This window comes from Prionailurus viverrinus, chromosome A2 (assembly GCF_022837055.1).
Source record: "Prionailurus viverrinus isolate Anna chromosome A2, UM_Priviv_1.0, whole genome shotgun sequence".
NCBI classification, from domain to species: Eukaryota; Metazoa; Chordata; class Mammalia; order Carnivora; family Felidae; genus Prionailurus; species Prionailurus viverrinus.
Genome location: NC_062562.1, coordinates 76,464,489 through 76,481,619, shown reverse-complemented (window position 1 = coordinate 76,481,619; position 17,131 = coordinate 76,464,489). Strand labels below are relative to the sequence as shown.

General features: G+C 44.2%; 1 protein-coding gene across 1 annotated transcript; it reads right to left on the bottom strand.

Annotated features, from left to right (window-relative positions):
- Positions 1-925: 925 nt before the first annotated feature.
- On the bottom strand, positions 926-13,373 carry SFRP4 (secreted frizzled related protein 4). Its single transcript, XM_047839767.1, has 6 exons — positions 12,913-13,373; positions 11,482-11,562; positions 11,314-11,379; positions 8,981-9,179; positions 5,917-5,980; positions 926-3,529 (listed from the first exon to the last, which is right to left on the bottom strand). The coding sequence occupies exons 1-6, from the start codon at positions 13,355-13,357 to the stop codon at positions 3,344-3,346; spliced, it is 1,041 nt and encodes a 346-aa protein (XP_047695723.1). The 5' UTR covers positions 13,358-13,373; the 3' UTR covers positions 926-3,343.
- Between the last annotated feature and the right edge of the window lie 3,758 nt (positions 13,374-17,131).

Sequence of the window (17,131 nt, the reverse complement as noted above, 5' to 3'; positions counted from 1 at the left end):
AGGCTGGGCTGAGAGCAAATCTATTGACATGTCTGTTACACCCTAATTCTTTGGTTTCTCTAGCTGACTGGTTATATTACTAAATTTGAATCATTAAAAGGATTGAGGAGGTTGTATAGACTTTCCCAAGTCAAGAGATTTATCATCTATCTATCTATCTATCTATCTATCATCTATCATCTAATTTATCATCACCATCTATCATCTATGTATCTACCATCTATCATCTATGTCATCTATCTTATCTATCAGTCTATCTATCTTATCAATCTATCATCTATCTTATCTGCCATCTATCATCATCATCTGTCTATCAATCATCTCATCATAATCTATCAATCATCTGTCTGTCCATCAACTATATCCTCTTTGAAGTGCTTCGTCACTCATTCCACAGCTTCCTGAATATTTGGAGTGTTGAGAATGTGGTCAGTGATAGCTCACAGAGGAAGAGCAGGGCTTTGCCCAAGACGACATCCGGTTTCCAGCTAAGATTTATAAAGAAATATTGGCAGGGCAAAACAATCTTAGTGAGGATTTGGAGAGTCAACATTTTTACCTATGTGTGGTCCAATATCCTGATGGATAATTGACACCATAATCAAGGACTTTCCTCAGTGAACATAACTCCATGGCCCAGCAGTGCTACTTAAACTGACTTATCCCAAGGGACCAATGAAGGATGTGCACAGATACTAGTTATCAAGATGTTGACTCAGTTATTCAGTATGTTCAGTTAAGAAACAACATCAATGCCTCATAACGTAAGGGTTGGTAGAGCAAAGCAACCACGGACTACAACAGAGCCATTATAAATGAGGTGGCATCAGCTTTATTGACATGAGAACTCATCTCAATAAGAGGCTGAGTGAAGAAGGAAGGTTAATGAACAATATGTATAATAAGCTCCTGGTTTTTTTTTTGTTTTTTTTTTTTGTTTGTTTTTACTCAAATCATTATATAAATGCGTAAGAAACACCTGGACAATTGTATGCCAAAATACTAACAGCAATTACCTCTGCATAGTGATGATAGGATTAGGTAGGATTATAATTCCACTACTTGTATTTTATGCACATATTAAATACTTTCTAGAAAATACATGTTTACTGTATTATTGAAAGACCAACAAAATTATTGAAAAAGTAAATGCCTCCCATTGTCCTTAATTATGAAATTTGTTGATCAAAATATTGCAAAAATGCTATTTTGTCCTCACATAAGCAATCCAACCTTCAAATAATTCTCATTTCAATACCTCAGCTTTCCTCTCCACATATTAATATTTACTTCCTCTCACATGTATTTGGATGGAGAAAATATTTAAGGGAGAAAAATAAATCTCTGATCCTCACACAAAGACCACTACCACACTTGTTATATTACTCTTAGTGTGGGCTGATGTTTTTGACTTTTTCATAATAACTGGAGGCCTGCTTAACTCTTTTATCGATTAATCAAACTGATACACACACCCGATTACATATCGTATGATGTATAAATGTGCACAGTTAAGTATCGTATAATGTATCGTTGTTCCTAATGAAGTAGCAAGTTTTGTGTAATATTCAGTATATGATTTCAGTTAAATATTTTAAGTAAACAGTGCTTGAGTATGTAGTCATCCCCAAACTCTTATTTGTATTCAGTATTGCACTGAAAATAGTGTTGACTTTTGTTTTTTCATATGTGTTTGTTTCTCCATTCCCACGAAGAGTTCCATTTCTGATTCCCTTCCCCGAAGAAGCCCTACAATGCTAAGGAGGTAAGCTAGGCTGCCAGGGCCTTTTAATGGCCTTTCTTTGGATGCTCTGCTAAACACATATCTGGCAGTCCTTAAGGGCCAAGGAAGTTTGGCCTTTCATATAGCAGAAACATACACCGAGTGTTTCTTGGTACCCTTGTGTCAGTCCATCTACTGGATTCCTTTAACTCTGCCGCCCTGGGGTGGTGGTGACACAGGCGTCCTGTTACACTTTTAGGACGAGAGGGGAGCCCATGCCGGCATTCTTACTAGCCCTGTTTCTCCACTCTCCCCTGGCTTACCCACACACCTCATTTCTGCATCCCAGTGGCTTACAGAGGTGAGATTAGATCATGTGTCTGATGATCTTGTGTGAGTGCAACATGTCACTTACTCCTTCTCTGAGAAGCAGGGGCAATGGTAAACCTAAAGGAGATTTTCTGTGTAAGCTTTCAGGTCGTTCCTCTACATCCTTGAATGGAAGAGTGAACGTAGTTGCCTTTCCAGGGGCAGAGCTGGTGTGGGGCGGTGGCTGAGAACCAGGGGCTTTGGAGTCCTGGCCCTCCCACACTGGGCCCACAGCACCTCTGTAAGCACCAGCTACCAGCAGAGAGAAAATTCTTTCAGGCTTGGCATCAAGATGCCTAGGGCATCCTGGGAAATGACATGAGCATCACATACACCCGTGTGAAATTCTTGGGGGTGGAGTCGTTGGCATATAAAGCATCAGAGGAGAAACACACTCTGTTTCTGGTGCCATGTAATGGTTACTAACGAGAAGCGTCAAGGAATGTAAATTCAGAGCCTTTCCACCCAACGGCGTGGTAACCAGAAAATAAGGATCCGGATGTGGTATGTCTGCCTTTCCCTTTTATTTATTTAGTTATCATCATTATTATTTTAGTTTCTAGAGTGTGTCTAGCTAAAAACTCTAGGTGAAAGGCTTCTTTGTAAAAAAACAAAAACAAAACCAAAAACAAACATTACAGTTTTCCATATCCTACTTTTCTAGATTGTTCGAAAATTCCCTTTCATCACAGAAATTCTTGTGCAAACAGTAAACATAGAAAGATCTTTTAAGACATTCATTCTTCATTCCTCTTGCTTCCCTCCTTAGAATCATTGCATTTTCAATCACATTCTGAAACATGACGAACGTTCTAACAACAGAAGTCAAGCTGAAATACAACATATTGTAAAAAAAACCAAAAAATGGGGGGGGGTTTGTTTGTAATATGGCATTCATTTTACAATGCACATATTAGGTCAAATGCTAAGGACCAAAGCACCCTTTCCCCACCCAGAGATCTCACAGACCACGCACCACGAAGGCTACTCTGAATGCCGCTAGAAGCTTTGTCCACCAGCTCTCAGCTTTCATATACCTTCCATACCAAAGGACATACCTACCACTAGGGTTTTGTGGTGGCTTAAAAAGAAAAAATTGAAGCGTATCACTAAGAAAACTGCTGTACGATGTGTCTATGGGGAGGACTGCAGTCGTTAAGGCGAGGAGAGGGGCACCTCGCCCCCCCAGGCTGGCTGGGGGGTGCTTGGCCTCATCCTGAGAGGCAGTCTCCATTCTGGAAAGCAGGTGGCTCACACTTTTTTCGGGTTTGTTCTCTTCTGGGCACTCCTAGCTTTGACGGTCTTCTTGGGGCTGGCCGGTTTGGGAGAGGGCGGCTTTCCCTTTGGTTTCTGGGCGTTGCTACGACCGGTACGCCCAGCCGTTCGCTTCTTGTCCTGAACTGTCCTCCGCTGCTCCCGGAGCCTCTCTTCCCACTGCTGGGAGGCAATTTGCACACATGACCATCAGATGCATCTCATCATGTCATGCTGTTGCCCTAATATCAGAATTAATGCAATTTTTTCCCGCTGTAATCTATGAATCGTGACAGCAAATAAAATAGCTACCCTCCGTTATCGAGCGCTTAGCATATACCAGATGATTTGAGAAGGGCTCAGTATGGGAGGAAGTTTTGATAAGCGTTCGTTTCACTGTAACAACAGCCTTCTAGGTGGACACCACGGTCATGACCAGGAAACGAGCACACAGAGCTTATTTGTAGATGGTCACACAGCTGATAAATGTCAGAACTGGGATTCAAATTCACCCAGTCTGACTCCAGAGCCCAAGGCCCCAGCCCACAGGCCCTATGATGCAACATTCCTACACAGCAAAGCCTTCTAAAAAGGCTCTGACATATGGCTAAGAGCAGAAATTTATCCAGCCTCCCTAGGAAGTCCAAAGGTCTATTCCCACATTTATGGATGGGCTCACCTAATTCTCTTACATCAGAAGGAAAACAGAGACCCCACTCATGTCTAGTAATCCACTCAAGTGCTAGCTACCCAGAACCCAGGAGAAATGAGGCATTCTGGGTAGTTGTTTCCTTGATAGAAAAAGATATACCTCTTATTATAGAAAGAAATACTATTTATTTAAGTAGCTGCATGTAAGAAAAAACTGAAAAAGGCTCCTTGAATAGACACTGCTTTTTATTGTAACACAAATGCCCCTACTTTGTTATATTTCATTCAGCAAAGAGTTTGAGCATGACCACAGGCCAGACATTGCTCTAGTCACTAGAAATACAATGAAATGAGAAACACTGTCCCCACCTTCCCAGGGCACAACTCTAATCTGTTCTAAAATAGTAAACATCTTACATTTGCTATTATATGGTGATATCTTCGAATTCTTACTGAAGTTTATTAGAATATTTGCTGCAAAAGTGAATGGCCCAAACAGCTAGGATTCTTTTCTTTTAATATTTAAAAACAATTTTTTAATGTTTATTCATTTTTTGATAGAGAGAGTGTGAGCAGGGGAGGGGCAGAGAGAGAGGGAGACACAGAATCCGAAGCAGGCTCCAGGCTCCGAGCTGTCCGAATAGAACCCGACGCTGGGCTTGAACCCACGAACCATGAGATCACGACCTGAGCCAGTCAGACGCTTAACTGACTGAGCCACCCAGGCGCCCCTAATTATTTTTTTAAAGTTTATTTATTTTTGAGAGAGAGAGAGAGAGAGAGGGAGAAAGCGCTGGTGCGGGAGGGGCAGACAGAGAATCCCAAGCAGACGCCATGCTGTCAGTGTGGGGCCCAAAGCGGGGCTCAAACCTACAAACCGTGAGATCACGGCCTGAGCTGAAGTCAGACACTTAACCGACTAAGCCACCCAGGGGCCTTTAAATAGCTTTGATTCTTGAAAGCTTTCTTTCCTCCCAGGTTCTCATGGTGGACTTGCTTTCTACACTGATGCCTCTAATCCACTGTAGTCTTGGAAACCAGATAACCCATCCTGCTAGAATCTTCTGTCCAGTAAGGCTAAGCGTGCTCCTGACAGCTCCACGGTTTTCAGCTCAGATGGAAGTCATGTTATTCTGAAATGCACAGAGTAGACGAGGCTATGTTCAAACTACCTTCTCCATTAAGTCAGTATTAACATAGACTTCTTCCTCACACAGGCAGTAGTAGGACCTTTTGTGAACCTGACAGCACAAATTCTCCTACATCTATCTAAACGTATTTACAGGAGAGGGAATGCTTTAAACATTTCAAACCAATGACCTGATTTCTTTAGTTCTGGTGACAGCATATCTCTGGGCAAAAAATTATTCTAATCCTCTAACTGCATTGCGAATATTTCTATGATGATACCACCAAAAATCATGGATTTGGCCACAAAATGATTACAGTTGGTATATATAATTTATTTTGACAAAAGTCTCAAAACTATTTTAAATATGGGGATAGATTATGCTTTGTACAGAGACAGTAGCATGGATTTTAGAATTGTGGGTTCACACCATTACATGTATATGTCTGTTTTAATCCCGCTGGATGTGAACTCTGCTCAAGTGCCTGACTGTTTGCTAAAATAGTTAAAAACAAACAAACAACAAACAAGAACAAAAACCAAAAAAACAAACCCTAATTTAATCTGGAAATAACCATTAGATGAAGATTGAGTGTAACAAAATCATCTTTGAGGTTGAAGTGAGAATAACTTTGTTCTTAACTACTTATTCGAAAGACAAATACTGATGCTATTTCAACCTCCTATGAGAGCCTGGAGATGGAAGAAGGTGAAGGAAGAATCCCCAGTTCTATAGAATTTCTTTACCTGCGCTTAAATCCATATGCGCAGGGTTGCTAATTATACTTACTATGGATCTTTTACTAAGTTGGTCTCTCCATTTTTCAACTAAACAGTTTTCAAGAAGCATCATCCTGAAAAAAAAAAAAGGAATTTATTTTAAGCAATTCTGATTATGAAAGGAAAAAGTCAAAAAAAATACAGAAAAATTGTCAAATCCAAAATTCGTTGTTTTTCTTTTCCCTTTCCTTTCCTTTCCTTTTCTTTTTTTAGAGACAGAGAGAGAGTGTTCAAGCCAGGGAGAGGGGCAGAGGAAGAGAGATAAAATCTTAATCAGGCTCCATGCTAAGCATAAGACGTGAGGCTCCTTTTCACGACTGTGTGATCATGACCTGAGCCAAAATCAAGAGTCAGATACTTAACCAACTGAGCCACCCAGGTGCCCCTACAAATCAAAATTCTTTATAACCCTTAACTCTACAATCCACATATCCCCCATTTATATTTTACTAGCATTTCCTTTTATTCTTCCTTGTACCTATATTCTTAAATCACACTATATATTTAGATCACACTGTACAGTTCTTTTTATCATTCTATTATATGCATTTTCTCATATAATTAGAATACGGCTTTAATAACCACATAATATTGCAATAATGATACTTAGGCCTTTCTCTACTGTTGAATCCCTTTCATTGCTTCGCTACTATTAACAGCTTTTTGTTGAATATCCTTGTATATTTACTAGTGTGCACTGGGTTATTATTTCCTTAGGACAGATTTCTTAAAGTAGAATTACTGGGTCCAAGAGTATGTACTTTCTCAAAGTTTTCTAAATTGTTTTCAGAATGGTTGAACTTTCATTCAGATCATGTTTTACTCTGGATTGGAGAATTAAAGAGGTAAATTTATTTACTCTTTGTATTTCTTCTGGAACGTGTCCATATAGATTTATGTACATATCATTTATATATTGTAGTCTTAATGTGTTAAATATTAACTTATATGAACTCTTTATAGAGTAAGACTACTCTCCCTTTGCCATAACTATTGCAAGTATCTTTCTCAACTTTTATTGGCTTTCTTTGGTGATTTTTATGTCCATGATATAATATCATCAAAGGTATGTATTGACATTTCCTCTTGTAATTTTTTACATTAATTTCATGTTTGCAAAGTATTTTGTTATTCAGATTTCATACATCTATCTATTCACCTAATTTTACCCTCTATGATTAAGTTTTAAAAAATATCTCTTGAATCCATTTGAAATTCATTTTATGGTATTAGTATAAAGTGAAAATATGTACTATTTTTCCAAATAAAAACATTTGCAACATTTACTAATATACTCACGTCTAATGGACTTGCCCTTTTTCCTTCCTAATACGGTACTTTACGCATTAGCATCTGTCTCAAGAATGCTTCCTCTGTTTTATTTATCTGCATGTCTACTCTTGCACCACATGGTTTTAGCAGTCTAGCTTTGTTCCAGTTTTCTGTTTCTCCTGAGGCAGAAACCGATTTCCTTCCAAACGGTTATTTTCAAAATGTCCTTTACACGCCCTTGCCAGTTTGTGCTTCCAAATGATCGTTGTGTGAAGACATAACTCCCGATCATTCGAAAATATTTTTTACTGGTATTTTCATCAGAATGTAATTAAATCTATAAATGAACAGAAAGGATGACGGGAATCCAAATAGAATTTGATGACTAGCAGTCTGGTACATTCCCAGAACTGCACCTAATCCTGTAGCAGGTACAAACACCATGCGAGAAAAGAGCCCAGCAACATTCAGTCAACATTCATTTGTTCTTTAGAGAGACAAGATATAAGGAGAACAGTTTGAAAGCCAAGAATACCCCCATGAGGCACCTGGGTGGCTCAGTCGGTTGAGTGTCTAACTCTTGACTTCAGCTCAGATCATGATCTTACAATCGTGGGATCGAGCCCCAAGTCAGGCTCTGCGCTGACAGGGACGGAGCCTGCTTGGGATTCTCTCTCTGCCCCTCCTTTGCTCTCTCTCAAGATAAATAAATAAACATTAAAGGAAAAAAAAAAAAGCCAAGGGTACCCACGGGAGGGTACAGATCAGGAAAGACAGAATACAGATCAGGAAGGTATTCAAGTGAGGTCAGTTGCAAAAGGTGTTTTGAAAAAACAGTCCACAGCTGTACCCAGAAGAAACAGATGAGCATTAATGGCAGGGAATTAAAGGGAACACTGGTTAATAAAATATGAATGATTCTGTTGGAGATGTATACTGCAGCCAGTTAGGGGGCCCATCCCGCACCCTGGTCTGAAGAGTCTGATTTTTACATTCTAAGGAATGTACCAATATATAAAAATATGCCAAGAAAAGAGATGTGGGGAAACACACTCCCAGCTAGAGGTACGCGGATATATGTGTGTGAGCGTGAGTGCGAATGTGTGTGTGTACGCAATGATCTATCAAACAAATGTCATGTACTTATATTGTGTGTAAGGAAATGTGGACCTGTAGTCTCAAATGGCCATCTTTACCTGATCATTAAAGAGCTCTTTAAAAAAATTAACGTATTTGCCACACCAAGATTGATTTGAATCATTTGAAAAGAATTGTTTTCACTCATAGTAATTTATCTGCCTACGATTTTTGAAGTCCTTTAACGAATTCTGAAATTGATTTTTAAGCATCCCACTCAAATACTCATATTCTTACTGTTCCTTAATGCCACAGGGAATTAAATGATATTTAGGCTATGTGATTATCGCAACAGAGGCATCTGTTGAAATTGTATTTTTATTTACTGAACTATTTTTAATTGTCTATTTATTTATTTATTTAGAAAGAGGAGGGAGGGAGAGAGAGAGAGAGAGAGAGAGAGAATCTTAAGCAGGCTCCACACTCAGCACAGAGCCTGACGTGGGGCTCGATCCCACAACCCTGGGATCATGATCTGAGCCGAAATCGAGAGTCGGGTGCTCAACCTACCGAGCCACCTAGGCGCCCTTTAAACTGCCTTTGTAAAAAGAACTACTGGCGTCGTTAAAAAAAAAAAAACAAAACAAAAAACACCACGACTGGTAAATGGGATTCACGTTTCCATTAAGCAGTGTGCGGTTTCCTCCCTCCCGCTCCGTGCCTACCTGGAGCGCCACTCGTAACACATGATGAGCACGTCTTGATGGGGCAGGATGTGGGGGCACTGGCAGGAAGAATTGGTAATGAGCGGGACCTGCGTCCGAGGGATGGGTGACGAGGACTTGAAGATCTCTTTCACGTCCACCACGGTCGTTACTTCGTTACAGCCACTCCTCTGCACGGCTTTTATTTTGGCGTGAATGACTGCAATTTAAAAATTGATGGAAGTGTTGATGAGGCCTCTGCAGACAAATAGGGATGGTGTATTCACGCCAAGCCCTGAGCCTCTCTTAAAGAATCCCTCCTGTAATTATGGTCATGTCCAAGCTGCCCAGATGCAGGCCAAAAGCCCACACAATCATACTGTCAGCATTGTCTTTAAAGTTCTGGATCAGCCTGCAAGACGTAAGAGCAAAGCGACAGGCGGGCTCGGTCTGGGCTCTGCCTCTGGGTCAGCGGCTGCTCCTTCCTCACTGGGCTACAGCAAGGATGTGAAAAGAGGATCTCGCAGGTTTTTCTCAGCCTTAAAAACCTGACGTCAGTTTTGTTTGGACATTTGTTTGCCGAGAACATATCAGGAGATTCAGTTACATAGAACGTCAGTAAAAATTTCATAGAAACCAATAGACTCTGCCTTGTGATTATCAGAAGTGAGAATCGTATGTTCTCAGAGTCACAAGCCACTTTACAATTTGTATGGTCCAACCACCCGTCCGATGCTGGGACTTCCTGTCTTCCAAAGGAAGTTATTAAAGCTGTAACATTTGTGACCTGGACAGAGTCTCTGAAGATCACTGTTCTTAATCCTTTAATTTCACAGACTGTCAAAGCGAGGTCTGCGGCGAGCAGATGTATAACTGTTATTACGGATAGCTGTTAAGTAATCACTGATCAAGCTTAAAATTCTGGCCCTTTTGGTCCCTTGCTATTACTGCCTTCCATGGAATTGTAATCAGCCTAGCATGGATCTCTGTCTTGGATTCCGTCCTAGAAAGCTGGTTTAGGAAGAAGGCAACGGACTTAAATAGAAAATGGTTTCATCCTCAAAGAAGTTATGTGGCAGTGACACCGTGGACAGCAAGACAGTGAAACTCAGATTAGCAACTAGGGCTGGATAGTGTCAGAGGAGGGGCAAAATTGTTTAGATTAACGTAATATCTACAAAAAACAGTTTTCAAACGACAACAATAAAAGCTACCAGAAAAGTCAGTTGTTTTTGTTTTTTTTTTTTCTGTTTTTGGTAGAGTTACCCACATTGGCTATAATCTCAAATCTAACAACTTCACTAAGAGGTTATTTTTTCAGCCCTTTATATTGCCACGATCTTCCTACTTTCACATGCGATATGTAACATAAGGTTTATGATTTCAAATTTCAGTTTGAAATATGGAAAACAAAGTTAACAAATAAAATGACCATTTTGCCAAAATGGTTCTGTTATTCCAGCAGAAGTAATTTAAGGAATGCAAAGGGGGGGGGGGTGCCTGGGTAGCTCAGTCGGTTAAGCGTCCGGCTCTTGGTTTCAACTCAGGTCATGATGTCAAGGTTTGTGAGTTCGTGTCCCGCACTGGGCTCTGTGCTGATAGCAGGGAGACTGCTTGGGATTCTGTCTCCCTCTCTCTCTGCCCCTTCCCTGCTCGCTCTCTAGCTCTCTCTCTTAGAAATAAATAAATAAACATTAAAAAAAAAAAAAAGAAATGCAAAGGAACATAAAACAAGTCAGATATTTTAAAAGAACATATTTTCAATTAAATTTACTTTCAAATGAGAACAGTAGAATTACATTTACTTAAAAAAATTGAAAATAGCCGTGTTGACTGTTCTTTCAAATAAGAGAGGAGGGCATTTAAACGATGTCAATACTTATAGCCAGAGGGTCTCATGATTAACCTATTTCTCTACAGTTTCTTTTAGGTGTTAAATATCTATAAGTGTTTATAACTAAAAAGAAACATGGGCAGGTCTTAGTTCCTGGGCTTCTGGGCCTCAGATAATCAAATCCATGGATCACTCACCTATCCTTCCTGCAGCAAAGAAACCTCAGGATAAGAAAAAGTCAGTTGGGCTGTCCTGGCTGAGTGGCACCTCTCACCGAGACCAAGAGGACCTTGATGTCACATTTGAGCCCTGAGCCACATCGCTGTTCTCCCTGGGTAATTTACGTTGTTTTTGCTTGATTTACCCAGAAGAGCAAGGCATTTTATAGTTGTTATTGTGCCTTCCAGAACCCACATCGTGAACCACGTTGGGATTGGCTTTCTTTACTTTGGGATTGGCTTCGTGACTGGCTTTGTAATTGGCCAACTTGTCAAGTGAACGGCTTCATCGGACGACTTACCGTAGCTGTAGTTTTTGCTCAGATACGTCGCCAGAGTCGGCTTCACCTTTTTGCACTTGCAGCGGTCTGAAGGAGACGAAAGAGAGGCAGAGAGTCGGAAAAGTGTTTGGAAATCATCTGGGGAGGAGGCAAAAAAAAAAAAAGGGACTTCGAGAAGAAGGAACTCACCAGGGCTTAGGCGTTTACAGTCAACATCAAGAGGCCTCTCCTGTACCATCATATCTGGCGTGATGTCTATCCACTTAACGTCTGAAACACACACACAGCCACATGGGTGTGGTCAGTGACTTAGCCCATTCACCCCCTGGAATAAAGAACCATCTGGAGAAATGAACTAACACGGCGTTACCAAAGAATAATACTACGTTGTAAAAGTGGCATCGGCTTGTCAACTACTTCTTTCATACAGACATTCTTGGGCTTAGAAAAGAAGACTTTTGAGTGAGGTTTTGCCCATCCAGCACAAATTGATGTGAATGCCCGTCCATTTGACTTGGCTGACACATACAGCTAACTTTCCCACCCAAATCCATTTTAAAATGTTGGTTTTTCCAAGTGGACAGTTGACACTAATCAAAATATCCCGAATATTTCCAAATCTCCACCTCTCATTTCCCAGTGCAGAAACAGTCCACAGCTATATAAGACTCCCCCCACCCCCCCACTGGCCAAGGCATAACCCTCTATCATTTATATAATTTAAGCAACAAATATGTTTTTCTCTAAAGCTCTGAATTAGAGAAGAGTTTCGATTTTCCCTTCCTTATACTTCTCTTTCTTCACGTTATGGACAATGCTCTGAGACATAACCTCAGAAACTACACTAAGGCAACAGCATAATCTCTTTAAAAGTTCAGTAACCTGGGTCAGGGATAAAAAAAGCATGCAAAAATATTCTTAGGCCTGACTTCAAGAAGTGGACTTAAATTTGTTCCTTCGTCCTAGAAAAGCAGCAAAATGACCGAAAAAAGGAAGCGGAAGTTGATATCCAGTTAACCAAGATGCCGCAAGATAAGATGTTGACCGTGAAACAGACATCACAATTTTCCAGAAGGACTAAATTTACAAACTGCACTCCTCCTGGGGAGTGATGCCTGCTACTGCTTTTTTTTCCCCCCCAAAAAGAGTTTTCAAGAGCTAGCACTAAGTGGAGAACCCTGATGGGGCTGTTTTAAGCATTAAACCGTACACAGAAAGCGCTGAACACTGGCTCGGACCCCACCTATATATGTGTTCGTTGCTATTATTCTATCATTGTCAAGGAAAATGCTAATGGCTCTCTTTAGAAGCACCTCCCTACCCGCCCCCCCCCCCCCCTTACATTCTCTATGGGACATGGTGTTCTTCCGCCCCCTACGTTTCTGTAGGGAGAACAGACTTGTACCCACATCAGGTCACCGCCCTTCCCACCTCCTCCAATTGTTGGAAGTGAGATTGGGTGGCGGGGGGGGGGGGGGGGGGTGGCTGGGGGGACCGACAGCCCACCCACCCACTGGCATCGGTAGAAGGGGCCGCCCGGTGGGTTCTCCCGTGGAAGCCACAGCCAAGAATGCCCCCTCATCCCCCTGGGTCCTTCCTTTCCCTCCGGCTCAGGCTCACCCTCGGGGAGGTCGGTGACGATGGCCTCCGGCGAGATGCACACGCCGCGGTCGTAGACCGGCAGCTCTTCGCAGGCCAGGCTCTCGGGCCAGCTGTGGTTGTACATCTTCATGAGAGGCTCGCAGTCGTCGCGCGCGCGCTGGCACACCGACTTGCACGGCTTGATGGGGTCGTGCAGGAACTCCAGCGTGCAGATGGGCGCGTACATGGCGCAGAGGAAGAAGCGCAGCACCGCGCTGCAGTTCACGTCCACCAGCTCCTCGTACTGCTCGATGGCCAGGATGGCGTTCTCCTGCGTGCTGTGGTGCAGGTGGTTGGGCATCCGCGTGATGTTCCAGGGCATGTGCCGACACATGGGGATGCGCACCGGCTCGCAGGGCGCGCCGCGCACGCCCAGCGCCAGGCGCAGCCCCAGGCACAACGCCGCCAGGACGGAGAGCAGCATGGCACTGCCCTGGCGCGCTGCCGCCCCGACAGGCAGAAGGGGCCCTCGGCTCCCTGCCCCCCTAGGCTCTCGCCCTCCCTTCCCCGGGGAGGAAGTCCCGCGGGGCACCGGAGAGGCTCTCCGTCCGCGCTGCCGTCGGCGGCGGTGCTGGGCCTCGCGGGCCGGTCGGGGGTATCCGGCGTCCGGCGCACCGAGCGCGAGCAGCGCCGGCCCTCAGCCTGCTCCAGTCCCGGCCCCGGCAGGGGCAGCTCCAGTCCCGGCCCCGGCAGCTCCGAGCGCGGCCGGCCCCGGCCATTGCGGGACCCTATTTATCCCGACACCTCCCCTGACGTGGGCTCCGAACGCTCCCTTGGCAGCGGCGGGCGCGGCGCGGGCTCCCCCTCGGCCGCCCCCCCCCTCCACCCCCCACCCCCCACCCCCCAGCCCTCGCTTCGTCGGAGCGGTGACATCATCTCCTCCGGGCCGCAGCCCAGGGCTGGAATCCTGCATTTCCCCAAAGTCCCTTCCTTTTTAGTCTGGCCAGTCCTTTTTCTTCGCACCAAGAGAAAGAGTCTCTGGCAGTCGTTTGGGACGCCGGATCCAAGAGGTGCAGGAGAGGATTTCGGGAGAGGGAAGGACGCGATCTGGGCCCAAGCTGAACTTTGCGCCCTCTGCATTAGAGGTTCCCCGAGTACAGAGTTGGAGGGGAAGGAAAACTTCGGCCGCCCTTTAATTCTGAAACACGCTTGCTTTCTCCAGGAGGGGGCGTGAGGAGCGCTGAGCGGCGAGACGACTGTGTGGGACCCGGGAGCCATTGTTGGAACAGGATGGACACCTTGTAGAAACAAACCTCCCCCAAGTCGCATGCAGTTGGGTTTTGTTATTGTTGTGTCTAGAAGTCAGTAGCTGGGGCTCAGGTTTTTTCCAGAATGGCATTCGGTCTGTACCTGCTCCAGCAACAGAGCTGCCAGAGGTGTAATAATAGCATCTTCCAGTGTAGAAATGTTTTCCATCCACCAACGTTCCCCTTCCTTCTTCTCACTCCCTATTCCTCTGTCCAACGTGAACGAAACCCGGGAGAAGGGGAAGAGTACCGACATGACAATATGAAAAAAAAAAAATTTCCCCCCTCGTGCCCAAAGCGATTTCCAACCCAGCAGCCTAAATTCTTGATTTTTGATGTGCTTGGAAAGAAAGTATTTGAATTGAGTGAGAACCTGTGTACTATGGAAAGCAAGCGTGTATATTTTGTTTTCTTTTTTCTTGTTATTAGGAAGAAGTGATAAAACCGACGACTGGCTCAGGTCTCCACAAGAACCAAAACAAAACAAAAAGGAGGCTTTATTGTTGCAAGTATATTAATCTCCAGGCAGTAAGAATTCCGGTATGTGGTATTTTCTTGGGGTGTTGGAATATGAAAATGTGGTTTCTAAATGTAAATCTTTAAAAACATAGTCTAATTAGAATACTGAACACACAGTAGGTAATTGGTTTTGGTTTTTTTGTTGTTGTTTTGTTTTTTTGTTTGTTTTCTTTCCAAAGCTTAGCTTGGTCACAGCTTAGCTGTCGTCACATTGTGACCCACAACGATAGTTTAGTTTGACTCTGACCAGGATTAAGAAATAAAAGGAACAGAAACTACAGCTGACATTTTATTGAGCATTTACAACGGGCTAGGTATGGGGCTAAGCACTTTAAATACACCGTCTTATTATTATTTTTTTAGGGCACGTAAATTAAACATGGCAAGTGGAGAGGACAAATGACACAAATATTATTTTGAGATTCATCCAAGGAGTCAGGTTCTATTTAGGGGAAGCCAGAGCGTCCAAACACAGCGTCGCCAGTCGCCAACTCGAGAGGTATGCCAGTTTCAGCTAGAACGGGACCCAAGCTCCCAAGATGCCAAACCAGGCCAGCGAAATATCAAGCACAGGGGATAACCTGGATGACATCAGAAGCCATTCCCAGCAGTAGAATCCAGTGAGTCGAAACCCCCTGGCTTAGTGAAAAATATTTGCAGCCCAAATTCCTACAAGGGAAGAAAGTACAGTTTTGAGAAATGGCTGAACTCCTGACCCTTTTCCTGCCAGGTGGCTGAAGAGGCAAACTTGGAGAGGCTCTTCCTTGCGCAGCCGGTTGAAACTTGCTGCCTCTGTTTCACCGCAAGTCCCAAGTCCCAACGCTGCAGGAATTTCCCTTTCTCCATGGCCTGTCTTTTGAGGAAGGCTGAGAAGAAGGTAAGAGGCCTTCTCTATAAAGCTCTTTGGCGTCCCCAGGGGGTCCACTGGCAGCCAGTCTGTGGCGTTTCTGCTTGGGGTGCGGCAGCAGTGAAGGATTCATCTGGAGATTCCCTCACCGGCCTCCCTCTTCAGGCCCTGCCTTAGCACTTAATCCATTACCCTGTACTTGACAGTGATTTGCCAATAGCTCACGTAACAGGAAGTTTCCCTGGTCAGTGGCTTCTCTCTGATGGTTCCTTTTCAGCCTCCTTAAAGGCCTGCTTCTCTGCTAGGGCTCCATAACCATCCTCTTCCTGCTCTTCACACACCCCCATCTCCAGGTTTTCTGGACCTCAGCACTGCTGACACTGAGGTCAGGTAATTCTTTACTGGCTCCTGTGCATTCTGGGAAGTTTAGTAGCCTCTCTGGCCTCCTCCTACTAGATGCCAGTGGAAGCTCAGCCCCTACCCCACTATGACAATCAAAAATGTCTCCAGATATTGACAGCAGTACCCCCACCCCCACCCCCTGCTGCTCTACTCTTGGCTTCAATTACCACCTAGATGCCAATAGCTCCCTAAACCAGACCTCTGGCCCTGCTGGTTTCTGGAAGTGCTTATCCAATGGTCCCTGGGGTATTTCCACGTGCCTATCCCACAGGCATCTCACAGTCAGCCGATCCTAAACTGATTGTCTTCTTTCCTCATTCAGGACTGAACTCCCAGTGGCCCCAACCAGAAAGCTCTTCCACCTTCTCTGTAGTTCCCAGCTCCGCTCACCCTCTCCCTTCCACCACTTGAGTTCGGATGTCAGTATCTGTCCTCTGGGTCATAACAGCCTCTCCCACCTCCTTCGCACCCCCACCCCCCCATCCTCTACACTCAGGCCAGAGTGAGCTTCCTAAGGCTTACACCTGATGGCGCTTCTCCCTGGGTTTCAAGGCCCTGAGCGATCTGGCTCCAAATCACTCTCCTTAAACACCCAGCGCTTCATCCATTTTCTCTTGTCCCCTTGTCCTTCATCCAGGAATGTTCTCTCCCACGTCAACTGGCTCACTTCCTCGTCCTTGAAACAGAGCAACCGAAAAGATGCTACAGACTTGGAAAGCCAGGGTCTTTTTCTGTCTTTTAGTGTTGCTTCTTTTTTCTTGATTCCATGTGGTACATCCTGATATTACAAAACAGGGGCACCTGAGTGCCTCAGTCGGTTGAGTGTCCGACTCTTGGTGTCAGCTCAGGTCTTGATGTCAGAATTGTGAGTGCCAGCTCTCCGAAGAGCTCCCTGGTGGGCTCTGTGCTGGGCATGGAGCCTACCTAAAAAACAAAACAAACAAAACATAAGCCATAAACCCAATTATCTTTGTTCTTGATGCTAAACTCCCAGACTCACACACCTCCAGGGTTGTGGTGTAGTCAGGTGATGGGTGAGGGCTGCAGTCTCACTGCAAGCGTATCCTGAAGACAAGGTCTCTGAGTCCTATGCCCAAGGGTGAGGGCTTATCCCCTAAATACCCCGGGCGCTAGACTAAGAGCGGTGGCTTGAAAATGGCCATGATGCATGACTGCTATCATT